Consider the following 15230-nt stretch of genomic DNA (forward strand, 5'->3'; position numbering starts at 1 on the left):
GTTGATTGGTTATAGGGTAGAAACCCTATAGGCCAGGATTTGCAAGTCCTACTTTACTGGAGGTCTCCATAATTACCATCCCTCTGACTAATAACATCCAACAAGTTGTATTCAACTTGCTAGAAGATTTTTCAAAATTGTGATCTTTTCATAAGAAAAATAAGAAAACAGGTCTTAATGAATAATTACTTAATTTTTCATTTAAATTCTCAAGACATTGTAAGTATTTATAATTGATAAGATTTTAGCCTTTGGTTAACATGCACACAAGTGAAAAGATCTTGTATAATCTAAAACTAAATCTATGTAAGTATAAGACATTTAAAATCCACTAATTAAAATAATCTTGATATGTGGTCTTGACTGAGAGTCTAGAACTACCTTCTAAACTAGAAAATACATTACTTATGTATGAACTCATGCTTGCATTCGGTATCCTTTGTGCCAAAGTTCTACAGAGCCTTTTTGCCTATGTACTATTCGTGAGAGATATCACAAACTTTTGGATATTTTATTGTTCTGTGATTGTTTCTATACTCTCAGCCAGTGCTTCCTCCATAGTGACCATTGACAAGTTCAGATATGTTAGCATCCTGTTTTCTGGCCACAAGGAGACATTCTCCCTGGCTTTCTCACAAAGGCTCTCTTCTTCATGACAGCTGACTTACAAAGGTTCCAGTTTCTCACGGGTGCAAAGACAGTGAAGAAGTGGAGAGTGTAGGATATACCTTTGAGCCCCAATCTTGTTACTGAACCACAGTGAAATAGAAACTTCAAATGTAGCTTCCTTCTTATTTAAAGGCAGAAATAAATTTATATTGCATAGTTTGCTTTTGTCAGTACCTTAAAGCAAAACAAAACAAAAGAAGCAATGTTTTGACCCCTCTAGCAAAGAACATCTGACTGGTTATTGGCACATAGCTCTAACCCAGTGCAACGTTTCTACTTTTATATGAAGTCTTCCACTATCTCCAGTGCGCCTGCCTAGGATTAGTAGTATAGTTTCTCAGCCAAGTCCTTGTGTAGCAGTTCAGTTTCCTTGTCTATAAAATGGGGGTAAGAACTGTACCTACCTCATAAGAGTACTGTGAAAATAAGGAGTGTATATATACATGAATTAGAACAGTGTGTGGCACATAAAGAGTGTTATGTATTACATATTATATATGATAATATTTGATTAACCTCACTATTAATTCATATTGATTCACTTATAATCATGTTGCTATTGATTTTGCCAATGGGATATACACTGACATTTATACTCATTGCATTTTTGTATCAACCTACTGGCTGCATTTTATATAGTTTCTAAACAATGTCTACTTAAACAGTACAAATAAAATCCCCAATGAGACTAAATAATTCACTGTTCTCTCCTGACATAAAAGATGCAGAAAATCTTATCATGAAAATGAGATGGTGAATAACATGTGGCTAAAATAAAAATATAGAAATAATTTTATAGGGTTTTAAAAATGATTTTAAAAGAATGTTATTGCTTCTATCATGTCTTAATCAGAAGCACATATTAACTCTTGTGTTTCTGGACATCAATTGGGCTGAAATAAATTTTGCGCTTATATACTACTCGTCTTAAGAGTATAGAGTTAGCCATCGTATTCATTCACGTAATTTCCTTGTGGAGATGGTGATGGATTTGGGGGGATCCCTGAGACACAGAGAAGGAGATGTGACTTTGAAGTGAGTGTCTAGAAACCCATGCACCCTTCATCCCTACCCAGTTCCTGGATCTGGCTCTCAGAAAAATGCACAGCAAAGATGGGCCCAGTAGACCAAAGGGCTCCCTCCCTCCCTTCTTTCCTTTCTTCCTTTATTAAGACAGAGTCTCACTCTGTCACCAAGGCTAGCATGCTGTGGCATCATCCTAGCGCACAGCAACCTCAAATTCTTGAGTTCAAGTGATCCTCTTGCCTCTCAGTCTCCCAAATTACTGAGACTGCAGGCACCCACCATAACACCTAGCTATTGCGCAGACTCTTTAGCTGTATTCATCTCCAAAACTAGCTGTATTCATCTTTTCCTAATCTACTCTCTCTTTCCTCTTCCTATCACCACTCTCCAAACTGCACATAAATCTTCTCAGACAGTAATGTAGCATACACATATCTAATGATTCCTGTTTTGTTAGTGGGAATTAACAATGTGCAGTACAGTGCTGGTACTGAGGATAAACTATTACATTTTAATTAAAATATGTAAATCTTGATGCCTTAAAATGGCCAATCTTTTGGCCTTCTTTGGGGTGGGAGAAAGTACCAGATGACATGCATTTTGTTTGTAGGTGTCCTTCAACTTTTAAATGTGGAAATTCAGAACTTGGGGTCACCATCGTGCTCATCCATTGAATTCACCAGTGTGTCAGGAAAATCCTGGGTAACATCTTCTACTCTGCACCAGAGCTGTGGTGGTGGCATCCGTGCAGCTGCCAGTCATGGAATACATTTAAATGACAATGTGGTGTTTGGCACAGCTGGCCATGGCGTGGATTTGGAGGGTCAGGCCTATTCTCTCACTAACAACCTGGTGGTTCTGGTGACACAGCCAGTGTGGTCTAGTGTTTGGGTGGCAGGAATCAAAGTGAACCATGCAAAGGACATTGACCTTCATGGCAATGTTGTGGCTGGATCAGAGAGACTTGGCTTTCACATCCGAGGCCACCAGTGCCCCTCACCTGAAGTGCTTTGGTCTGACAATGTGGCCCACTCAAGCCTTCATGGCCTTCACCTCTATAAAGAAAGTGAACTTGGAAACTGCACTGGTATCTCTGGCTTCTTGGCTTTCAAGAACTTTGACTATGGTGCCATGCTACACGTGGAGGACAGGATGGAGATAGAGAACATCACTCTGGTAGACAATGTTGTCGGTCTTCTGGCAGTAGTGTATGTGTCTCCAGCGTCACAGAATGCAATGGAAAATGTGCAAATTGTGCTTAGGAATTCAGTCATTGTGGCCACCAGCTCCTCTTTTGACTGCATTCAGGACAGAGTGAAGCCTCACTCAGCCAACGTGACATCAGCGGATCGAGCTCCTTCCAATCCAAGAGGGGGCCGAGTTGGGATTCTGTGGCCTGTATTCACCTCGGAACCAAATCAGTGGCCTCAGACGCCATGGCACAAAGTGAGGAATGGCCATGCAGTTTCAGGAATCGTAAAACTTCAAGGTAAGATGCCAAGGCCTTATCCAAGCAGTATAGTTCCATGCATCCATACACAGAATTTTTTTTTTTTTTTGTAGAGACAGAGTCTCACTGTACCGCCCTCGGGTAGAGTGCCGTGGCGTCACACGGCTCACAGCAACCTCTAACTCTTGGGCTTACGCGATTCTCCTGCCTCAGCCTCCCGAGCAGCTGGGACTACAGGCGCCCGCCACAACGCCCGGCTATTTTTTTGTTGCAGTTTGGCCGGGGCTGGGTTTGAACCCGCCACCCTCGGCATATGGGGCCAGCGCCCTACTCACTGAGCCATTTTAATGGCATTCTGAAATTATGTCAATTAAAAGGTACAGTGGAGTCTAGTGCTTGTTATCCAGTTGATAACCTGTTAGTACTAGTAACCACAGTAATGGTTTAAAGTGGCAGTAAATGATTCTTTACAAAAGTTTCTGCTTTATAATGTTGAAGAACTTCCACAGCAAATCTTTGTCTTGTTTATATGACAACTCTCTCAGGTGGAATTATTTTTCTTCTTATATAGTTGAGAAAACTGAGATGCAAAAATTGTGCTTCATTTGAGGTTTCCCAGTAGTTGGTTGGGTAGCTAGGGTTTGTCTTCTCTCAATGTCTTTTGCTCTGTTGTACTCACAGGCCATTTACTTAGTCTTCCAATTGGTTTATCTTTCTGGAAAATGAATAGATTGTGATTAAGCCTTCGATGAAAGGTATTGCTTTCAAGGCTTTAATGTGTCAGAATACTCTTCTCTTTTGTCATGCAGTGTTCAAGTCTTAAAGAATTACAGATATTTTATGACAAAATTTATGAAAACTCCTATAACTATCCTGGATAGCTAAAACTAACTGTTCTGAAAATATAGTATTATAATAATATTTAGTTGTATAACTTACATTTATGGTTGGTCCTTTACATGATATGATGTTATATGTTTTTAAAATTTTTCAGATGTCACCTTTACTGGTTTTGTGAAAAGTTGCCATAGCAATGACCTGGATGTCTGCTTTCTGCCAAATATAGAAAGCACTGGAATAATGCCCCCAATAACAGCAGAGAGGACCCGGATGCTAAAGATGAAAGATAAAAACAAGTTCTACTTTCCTCTGTTACAGCCCAGGTAGCACTTTTACTTTAAAATAAGCTATTATTTATGAAGTATTTGGCAATTCTTCAAATCCCTGAACATTTTAAAAAGAAGAATAATATTATCAGAGAAATAAAAAATAAGTCGTCTAGGATGTTCTGGTACATTGCCTTAATGGCTCCAATTCTTTACCCCTCTTCTATTCATGCCCTTTGATATATGATTTTTTAAATACCTCTTACTGAAGAGGCAGAACCTATTTCTCATTCCCCATGGAGTACAATGTCAGCTGTCTTCAGAAGGAGGCCTTGGGAGTCTTTGGGAAGGGACCAGGGAAATGGCAGGAGATGTTCTACTGTTAGGAATCTCCAAACTGAATGGTAAGACAGACAGATACGGTGTAAGTACTCAGAACAGGTGTAAGTACTTTGCTTAGACATTTGATCTGAGGATCTTATTCAAGGATCAGACAACTAGATAGGTTAGATTTTTTTTTTTTTTTTTTTGCCTTAAAAGAAAGTGGGAAAGTTAGAAGCAGGGAAAAGGAGTTACTTTTTCTTTTCCACAACATTGGCAAAAAGTCCTTTGGTTGAAAGAAGGGAATTAGAAAGATTAGAAAGCTCATGTTGATCTAACATTAATCTCTTTATGATGTCCATCCAGAATGGATAGCACTTAAATACTGTTGAGTAGACAATTTGTGTTACTTTATCATTGTTCTTCCACTGTCTTATTTTTCTTATGTTCATATCAATAGGCTGAAATAATTATAAAGTTACATGTATTTGTTTGTGCTGTTGTAACAAAATATCACAGGTTGGATAATTTATAAAGAACAGAAATTCATTCTCACAATTCTGGAGGCTGCACAGTCCAAGACCAAGACACTGGCAGGGTTGATACCTAGTGAGGGCTATTTTCTGCTTCTATGATGAAGCCTCTTTGCTGGGTCCTCTGGAGGGGAGGGATTTATGTCCTCATATGGCAGAAAAACTGGAAAAGCGAGAGAGTGGTCTTTTCAACCTCAAGCCCTTTGATAAAGGTGCTAATCCCATTCATGAGGGTGGAGAACCCTCAGGATTTAATCACCTCCCAAGGGCCACACTGCTTAATATTGTTCCATTGGGGATGAAGTCTCAACATGAATTTTGAAGGGACACTATTATATAATCAAACTAAAGTATTACATAATATTATAATCTTATTTTGTGTACTATTAATACTCAATACATGGTTTACTATAATAAATACTTAATATGATTAGTAGTGGTACCTCAAAGAATTAGACCAGAGGAAATAAAATAAATTCTCTGTAATTCAGTGTTGCAATTACCTATTACTTGCTTACGTATCCCACTTAACTCTAAATTTTGGAAGTACAGAAACCATATCTATCTTTATCATCCTTGTATTCCCCAAACTGTCAGTTGTAGGTTTTTAGTAGTTATTTGTTGAATGAGGCTATTTTTACTTTGTATATAACAAAAATATAATTGATATTTATAATGATAATCTTAAAATATTAAAAAGCTTTGACATTCCATAAGAAATAATTATATTATTTTCAATAGATATTAGAGTTAGGAACATTTTATTCTATCTTGCTTCTTAGAAAATCAGTGATCTGTGTAAAGATAATATATCCAGCTATCCAGACTATTTGGTTAATAAGATCTGTCTTCCTGACTATTTAACTGGGGGAAATAACTTATTTTATATAGAGTTATCTATGTAACACATTATTAATAATAAAATCTGTTGAATTTATTTTACAAAAGATCAGCGCTGCCTATATTATATGTCTTCATTTGATGCTTATGATGGAATAAGAAAATTACTTTCTATTTTCCCAGGAAAGATTTAGAAAGAGAAGTCTGTGCTGAATCCAATTGTGAAAATCCAAGAAAATATCTCTTTAAAGATCTGGACGGGAGAGCCCTGGGTCTGCCTCCACCTGTTTCTGTATTTCCTAAAACTGAGGCAGAATGGACTGGATCCTTCTTCAACACAGGTTAGTGGTACCTGCATGCGTGGCCTGTGTGAGAGACAGTATGCGTAGTTTAGCTGTGCTGTTCAGTGAGAACAGAATGTGCTGGAGAGGAACGAAAGTCTGAAGTTGGAGCCTGTGTTAATATGCTGTCAACTCACCTGTACCACAGGAATGCTGAGTCACCGGGAAATCTAACGACTTTATTGCTGTGCTCTCTGTGAGATTGCTTGTGTCAAAGGTACAGATTCCCAACACCCAGGTCTGTGCAAGGTGGGAAAACAACCTTCTGACCAGTTCAGGCACCTGGGTGTGAAACCGTGTCATGATAGGTAATTTACAGGTTCTGCCATGGAACCAGCTTCTCTGGTTTCTTTGCTTTTCTCTTCTACCAGGAGTTAAAGGCTCTTGCTCTGGAGAGAGGATAATAGGGTAGGTCCCTTTTCTCCATGTTCCCACTGTGCCTCAAACTAGGTTGGACTCAAAGCCCCTCTTCTTCTTTTTGAATATATCACCAAAACCCTTTTCATTTCAATTTTAGAGGTTGACCCCTGGAAATACCATAGTCTTTTTTTATGTATTTCCACCAGCAATGAGGCTCTGAGTGCCCCTTTGAAATCAACTCAAACCTGGTGCAGTTGAATGTAAAGAATATTTCCTGCTTTCTCCCTACCCCCTGAGTTGGTTCATTCCAAACTTCTTTTCTGGTCTCTCTTCTCCTTTCTAAGTTCTGAATGTCTGAATTGTCCCAGGACTATGTCCTTGAGAGTCCCCCCCACCCTCATAATTCTCCCCAAGTGCAAGAGTGAAATACCATCTAAGGCTGATGACTTCTAATTTATGTCACCGGCCCAGACTTGATCCTGAAATTGGCTCCAGTACATTCAATGGAGTCTACTGGCAAGGATAATAGTTGCCTTAGACTCAGTGTGCCTGCTCCCATCTACAAGCTACGTCTTGCATGTGGTCCCTGCTTCTGTAATTGGTACCACCACCATTGATGAGGTCATCTAACTAAAGAACCTAGGAATGACCTTATTTTTCTTTTTCCTAACCCAAATCCTCACAGTTCTCATTCCCTCCACCACCACCACTCTAGCCATCACTGTCTCTCCTCAGAGGAGGGAACAGTCTCCTTATCAGTCATCTTTCTTCCACTCCAGTCGCCTACTCTTCACACTGTAGCCAGAGTGATCTTTTGACATTCCGGGGTCTTTCCATCCACTCGGAATTAAATCTAAACTACAAACCTACAAGTTTGTAGCACCTACTTCCTGCCTGCTCTCTTACCTCATCTTTTACGATACTTCTTTAACTGGCTCATCCTGGTCTTAATATTATTATTTTTAATATCATCAGCTTGTCCCTACCTCCAGGGCCTCTGCACTAGTTTATTTTCCTCTGCCTAGAATATCTTATTCTCATTTCTTTCTTCTTCTTTTCTTATTCTCATTTCTTTGAGAGCTTGTTCTCTCTGTTCAAATAATAACTCCTCAGATAAGCCATTCTCCTACCCTATATGAAAAAATCACAGAGCTGTGATTTCACCCTACTATGCCTACTTTATTTGTGTCAGAATCCTATTACTTGACATTATGTTATAAATGTAATTGATTACTTGTTGATTTGCTGCTTGTCTCTTTAGAATGCAAACTTGGTGAGGGTAGGAACTGTGTTCTACTCACATGTGCAAATTTAGGGGAATGCTCAACAAACATTGGCTGCCTGATCAAATGAGTGAATCATGGATAACCATGGAGAATTCTAATGCTATTTGTCCTAAGCATAAAAGCAGGCAGAAGCAATGGAGGCCTTACTGGCTTAAGGATTTATCTGTATTATAGAAGCCTGAAATGCAGATGGCTCTAGGTATATTTTTACTTGTTTCCAACATTTCTTTCATCTAAATTGCTAGTACAGTAGCGCATTTGGCAATTTGAGATGTTTTTACATGGAATTATTTTAATTAACATAAAATTTATGCTTGAACAACAGTTATACTTTTTAATATGGAGTTTACATTTTTTCATATTTTGAAAGCTTATCTGTGCAATAGAGTGACAAGTTGTGGGATCCTCAGTATAGTTTTAAAGTCGGTGCTGAGCACACAGAGATGATAAGTAAATATTCCTTTTAATATGTTAGTTACATTTGCTGAGTATAACCAGCAAATACATGTTTGCGGAGAAGAATGAATTTTAGGGGCACATATATATTGAGAAAATATGTGGGGAGTAGTAAAAAATAAAAATAAAAATTATCAACAGCTACCCTTTCATTTACTCCTAGAGCTACTCAAAGAGTTTTCTATAGTAAGTTTTTCTACTGGTTTTAAAAATATTTCACTATTACAGGTATTTATACTGCAAGAGAAATCTTCTTATACATTAAAATTAGGATGTGAATAATACTGTGGATTTTTGGACTTTTGGTTTTTGGTGAGGATCACACCTCTGTGAAAGCAATTATAAGGGGATGTGTGTCCCAAAGTATTTAATTAAGCGACATTTCATTCTAATAGAAAATAAAAGGACTACAGATAGTCTCCCAGAAGCAGATCCCAATACAAGGCTGAGAATCCAAATAGTCTATGTCACAGGTGGTCCCAGAAAACATCAATAGAGAAGTGAGGAAGGGAGACAGAATAAAATAAAATAAAAAAAAAGCCAGTGAAGGATGTGTCATCAAACTGGTTACCTGGAACCTGGAACTCAACTCTGATGGGGAACTCTAGGAAACTAAGGGAATGTGACCCCATATCACCCCAAGTGACCTACAAGGAAGCTAATATATTTATACACGTACTTCAATTCCTTGCTCATCGTTGGCTGAGAGATACTTCTGGGGAGATGAACTTTGGCTTTCCCTGAACACAGGCCAACTGTGCTCTTTTCTGTGGCCACCAAAAGATTTTCTTTGAAAGCAGTCATAGGTTTTTGCAGTGGCACCTTTGGTGTGTGAAAGCGAGTGTCCAAAATATATGGGTGTGGCATTGAAAGCATGTGTTAAAAATAGGAACTCTAAAATGTCAATACAATGCTCCATGTTAAATCCTAAGGGTTCTCTTGGTGGACTTTGAGGCAATTGCCTACCATGTGGTGTGATAAGTTGTTTAGGCATGGATACGTGCTCATTGGTGGTTGCAATGCTGCTGTTTGATTTTTCTCAGCTCTCTGCCAGCCATGGCTGTCAAACATGATTCAGTGGTACAGCTTGGCAGGTGACATAATATTATACACCATCTACTCTCAGTGTGTGCATAATCACGTACTTGTATGAGTGGCTGAGTATCTACATAGAAGCGTACATGACTGGCTGTCTAAACTTCTGAAGCTTTAAAGCTTTATAAGATTTTAAATGAGGTTGCTATGTGTACCGACTGCAAGGATTCCCACCGTGGAATCTGCTGTTTACCGCACTAAAAATACAATCTGTATCCTCTTGCAATGAAGGAGACAGCACATAGTAAATGGTGCCTTCCGGGTGCTGACAAGATTGTCGTGTTTTTCTTTGACTTCCAAAGTATGAGTAAATCCCTTTTTCCCTAATGCAAGTTCCTTTTTATTTTCTAAACCATTTTCTCTTCACTACTTTCTACTGCCTGTCTACAATCTAGTGGATGAGGAAAACACAGATTTAATCCTAAGAGAATTAATGTCTATTTTGTATTTTCCCTCTTCAAGGCAAGAATCTATGATCACTTTCAGTAAACTGGAGAAAACAATGTAGCTAAGATGAAAATGGAGACCACTGGAACCGAATTTTATGTTTATTCCAAATGTAATTTAATTTGATACCCCCTTTCCCTATTTTATTAATAAATCTCTCCAAGCCATTGGAGTCCATTGCCTTTGAGGTTTATTTTTAATTTGGAACATAACAGATTTTATTTGCACATATAAGTTCACATAAAAACTACTCACTTAGTCAGATATTCACGGGTCCTAGCGTATTGTCATATCAACACCGGTTTTGCTCCCGGTATCAGGAGCAAAACCTATCCATGTGGCTCAGTGGTGAGGAACACTGCCAGTGGATTTTGCTATCTGTGTAATGCAGGGTGTGTAGCCAGGGGAGAAGTGAGCTGTTAATTTTGTTTCACACTTATCTGTAAGTTTGCATTTGCAGCCAACTGTGAAAAATGCACTGCAATAGAGAGCAAGACAGCTAATCCCAAGCAGGTGATCCTATGGGAACCATTTACATTTTCTTCAGGAAAGGATTTCTTTTGGTTATGGTGGCATCCAGTGATCTGAAAATCCAAAGTCATTTAGATTATTTAGAAAAACGAAGTCTTGGAATTAAGGTTGTGTTTAGGTAGGACTAGACAGATGCCAGAGCCTTCCATTCCATCTTTGTACTCACTTCCTGTCTGCTCCAGACTACAATGGATGGTGTCTCCTCACAGTCCGGTTTACATATGGGAAGTACCAGCGCTCTTGGTAGGGGAAAGAAGGAAATCAGAGATGTAGTTTCAATAGCATTTTATAATTTCTCAGATGTGACAAAAAAAATGGAAGGGAGTAAAAGGAGAGGCAGCGTCACTTGCATGCCTTCCTGTGCTACCTGTGAAATCGCGAGTGCCAGAGCATCTCACCCACCCACCGTCTACCAGCGCTTTGCTGAGCATGGAACCTGTGGGAGTGAACAAGACAGCATCTCTGCTTCTGTGAAGCTTATGTTCCAGTGGGAAGAGATACAGGAAATAATAAAAGTATATTCCAGCAGAGAAGAGAACAGTGAAGAAAATAGTGTTTGGGGGGTAGAGCAGTAGTTTGAAATATGTGTGTTTGTATATGGTGGAGGAGTTGCTATATGAAATAGCTACACTGCAAATGAGGTCTGACTTAAGAGTGAGCAATCATTGCTCTGACTGGAGAGAGGAAACTTCCAGGGAGAGAAGGACCAGCCAGATCTGGGGCACCTAGAGATGAAGTGGCTTCAGCAGGTTGGAGGAGTGCATAGAAGGGAGACCAGTGTGTGTGTTATAAGAGGGGGAATAATTGCAGGTAGATAGGAGGCAAATCCCATAGAGGTCAGTGTAAGAGGGTGGGTTTTTATTCAACTTTATTTATTTCTATTGTATGTGTTACAGGTGTAAAATCTGGTGTTTGATAACCTGATACATAGGAAAGTGGTCACAAGAGGGAATCAAATTAACATTACTCATCATCTCCCACTGTCACCTGTCCTCCCCTGTTTTTGTGGCAAATGTACCTAAAATCTACTCCATTATCAAAAATCCTGAAAACAATCTAATATTAACATCTGGAGTACTCTTGTTGTACATTGGCTCTCTAGACCTACCTGCAACTTTGTGTCCGTTGACCTACATTCACTCGTTTCCTCTCAGCCCCCAAGTGCTGCCTCTGGTGACCACCATTTATTCTCTATTCCTGTGTACTGTGTTGGAAGGTTTAAGAAAGGTGGTGAGAGGATTGTTTTCACTCTCTGAAAAGAGCATATTAGCTGCTATGGAGTAACTGGAGTCTGGAGGCAGATGGTGAAGTTAGGAAGATGCCCAGGCTGATGAGGTTGGGGGCTTAGAGGAGCTAATTCCTGGGCAGTCCCCTGACCTATGCTGGCCCTCAAACTCTTGGCTCCAAGTCTGCACAGAGATATCTGCAGATATTTATCATTCAGAAACATTCATTTGGTGGAGTAATTTTACATCTAAAAAATAAAATATAGGGCTTATCTTTTGTATATCTAATTGGTTTGTTAATTTATATTATGTTTTAAAAAATATTGGTCTTCAATAAATGAAAATTTTAAAACAAAACAAAAATCTCTCATTTTCCTGCTAATATTTTTTCATGATGTGGTCAAGACAGTGGCTCTCAAAACTGACTTACCAGGGTGGCACCTGTGGCTCAAGGAGTAGGGCGCCGGTCCCATATGCCGGAGGTGGCGGGTTCAAACCCAGCCCCGGCCAAAAAAAAAAAAAAAACAAAAAACCGACTTACCATCAGAATTATCTAGAACTTTAAATATTCATTTGCATGTGGGGAGATTTTGAATCAATAAGTGTGTGTTAAGTCCATGTCTTTGTGTTAAAAACACACACACAAACACAAGTGATTCTTTGTGTTTTATGTTTAAAAATCACTGCTATAGAACTGTATGCTCCCTTTGAAGTAAATAGAAAAGATATTAAAAATGCAATGAATACTTTTCACTTATAAAGTGGGCAGTTTCAGTTTCTCACGAATAATCAAGAATTAGCTTTCTGTGCCAAATACCAACAGATATAAACAAACTTGCTTATATACACGTTGGATAAGTTTTTGAAATAGAAAAGAACATTAACTAAAAAGATTCAGGAGTGTTTTTGGTCTAAATTAAGCATTTGAATAAAACGAATATGTTAAAATGATCTTTTTATAGATCATTTTCTCCTAGCATTCAAGTGAATCAAATGACCTCGAAATGTCATCTTCCAACTACATCACTGGATAAAAATAGGCTCAATACTAAGTTTATTTTTTAAATTTCACATTGAATTATTATATTACAGAGAGCAATTCGTGATAAGGTTTTCTCACACTTTCCTTGACATTATTTCCAGCACAGTACTGTGGTCTGACCAGAACTTCTGACCAAATCCATCTCCAGGGCAGGTGAGTTTCCCATTCTTAAGAATGGGAGAGAATAAGGAACATTTTTCAAATTATGTTACTTCTTGGACACTTCTCAAGAAAGAAAGTTATAAACCATTGTGGGGACCTTAAAAGGGACTTGCCTCAAATCAAAAAATAAAAGATTAGGTTGATAAAAAAGAAAATAAAGCTGGCATTTGACTGTCAGCCCATAGAGTGATGAAGTGGTTTCTAACTGAATAATGGGAAAGTGCGAGCAGTGTGGAGACGTGTGCTTAGCTGCCTCACAGACACGCAGTGGTAGCATTTCCTCAACTCTGCGTGGCTTGATCTTGAAATGTGTCTTTTCTTTAAGCTTTCTAGGCTTCTCTCTCTCCCCATTTGTCCTGGCAATGACAGAAAGATGGTATTATAAAATGGGAGAATGGAGAGGGAGGGAGAAAATGAGAGGACAGAATGGAGAAAGGAAACGGGTGTTAGAAAATTTGTCTGCCAATATCTGAGTTTGCAGAGGTCTTTTTCTTCTAGCTAGAGGGGGAAATACCATTCTCTTTTCCCAAGCAATTATAGGCCCCAAAGATTGAAACTTGGTATATAGCTCTTTAATCTCAGCAGATATTTATGGTTAAACATTAGACTTTTAGGATTCCAGATGTCAGGGTATTAAAATATAAAGGCATAGTGGAGTTTCAGAAAATATTAGACTCTTTGGGATATGTGGCTGCAAGGGATTTTTATCCCAAGCAGAGGAGGGTAAGGCTTCCAGTGGTACTTTGTTAAGACCCAAAGACCACCTTTCCTTCACCTTATTTTCTCATTCCCCCCGTGACTTGCTTGGTCTCCAGGCAGTGAACGGCATAACAATATTTGACTGCATTATGAAATAGTCCATGCTGAGTTGGAATGATTTTCATGTGTCATTTGTAAAGGATGATGAGTGCAGGCATATGATCCATGGGAAAAATTTCTTTTTCCTTTTCTCAGTCTAGACATATTATTATTATCATTGCTTTGCTTTCAAATCTTCCATTAACGATAACAGCAACTAACATTTGTTATTGAGTGCCCAGCATGTTCCTGACTCTGTGCTGAGCCATCTTAGATGAGCTATTTCATTTAATCAAGAGGATCTAGCCTCTCAGAGAGGTATTCTTATTGCCTCTGATTTATACATGTGAAAACTGACGCAGAGATATCAGGTAACTTGTCTAAGTCATAAAGCTAAATTAATAGAAGGTTCAGGACTGAGTAGTGTACTTAGACTGTATTTTGCCCTCCAAGTTTTCTTTCTTTTTTTTTCTACATTTTTCAATGTTAGCTGTTGTAGGTCTATCAGCTTTGTTCACACGTAAAGCCCCGTCTGCATATAACAAAGCAGACTGAGACTGTGCAGTTATTACAGCAATTATTCACACAAACCAGCAACGATGATATTTATTTAGCATACCCTATATGCCAGGCATTATGCTCAGTGGTTTGAAGATAAATTTTTAGATTTTATAAAACAAATTTCAAATACTTTAACATTTTTGACAGGCAGAACAACTTATAACTACCAAAAATTAGCCTCATTTAGTTCCTATTCTTCACATAGAGTATATATATATACTCATGTCTCTGTATCTATAGGGGATTGGTTCTAGGACCCCCATGGATACCAATGTCTCCATGTATACTCAAGTTCCTTATATAAAATGACATAGAAACCCCTATACACATCCTCTTGTATACTTAAATTATCTGTAGATTACTTATGATACTAATTCAATGCCTCCATACCATTTCATTTGCATAGATTCAATGTAGTATTTGATGTGCAACCAATTCCAATTTTGCGTTTTGAAACTTTGTGGAGTATTTTTTATCTCCAAGTATTTTTGATCTGCTGTTGGTTCAATCAATGGTTGTTGAACTTAAAAAACAGGGGGCTTAGTGTATATTTAAATATGGCTATTTGTCTATGCACAAAATTAGTAGACTGTCACATCCAAGAAAAAATATATGGGCAGTGTTAACCACCGGGGGCTATGTGATGATAAGGGAGTAGTATAGAATAAGTAGCTTTGGTCATGAGATCAAAAAATTATTGTGACACTAAGGAAAGAAATCAGAGGTGACACAAATAAATGTAATGTATGCTAATGGATTAGAATAATCAACATTATTAAAATGTCCATATTACCCAAACTAACTTATAGATTCAGTGCAATCCCCATCAAAATACCAATGTCACATTTTAAAGATTTAGAAAATATAATTCTATACTTATTTTGGAACCAGATCATAGCCCAAATAGCCAAAGCAATCTCAAACAAAAAGAATAAATCTATAGTCATTACATTACCAGATTTCAAATGATAGTACAGGGC

General features: G+C 38.3%; 1 protein-coding gene across 3 annotated transcripts in view; it reads left to right on the plus strand.

The window, feature by feature from the left end:
* Positions 1 to 15230, plus strand: part of PKHD1 (PKHD1 ciliary IPT domain containing fibrocystin/polyductin) — a 497465-nt gene that overhangs the window by 372650 nt on the left and 109585 nt on the right. For all 3 annotated transcript variants that reach the window (XM_053602538.1, XM_053602539.1, XM_053602540.1), the window contains 3 exons: positions 2306 to 3184; positions 4140 to 4308; positions 6129 to 6286. In XM_053602538.1, coding sequence (XP_053458513.1) covers positions 2306 to 3184; positions 4140 to 4308; positions 6129 to 6286 — 1206 coding nt within the window. The remainder of the gene's footprint in view (positions 1 to 2305; positions 3185 to 4139; positions 4309 to 6128; positions 6287 to 15230) is intronic.

The sequence above is a fragment of the Nycticebus coucang genome, chromosome 9 (assembly GCF_027406575.1).
Source record: "Nycticebus coucang isolate mNycCou1 chromosome 9, mNycCou1.pri, whole genome shotgun sequence".
Taxonomy (NCBI): Eukaryota; Metazoa; Chordata; class Mammalia; order Primates; family Lorisidae; genus Nycticebus; species Nycticebus coucang.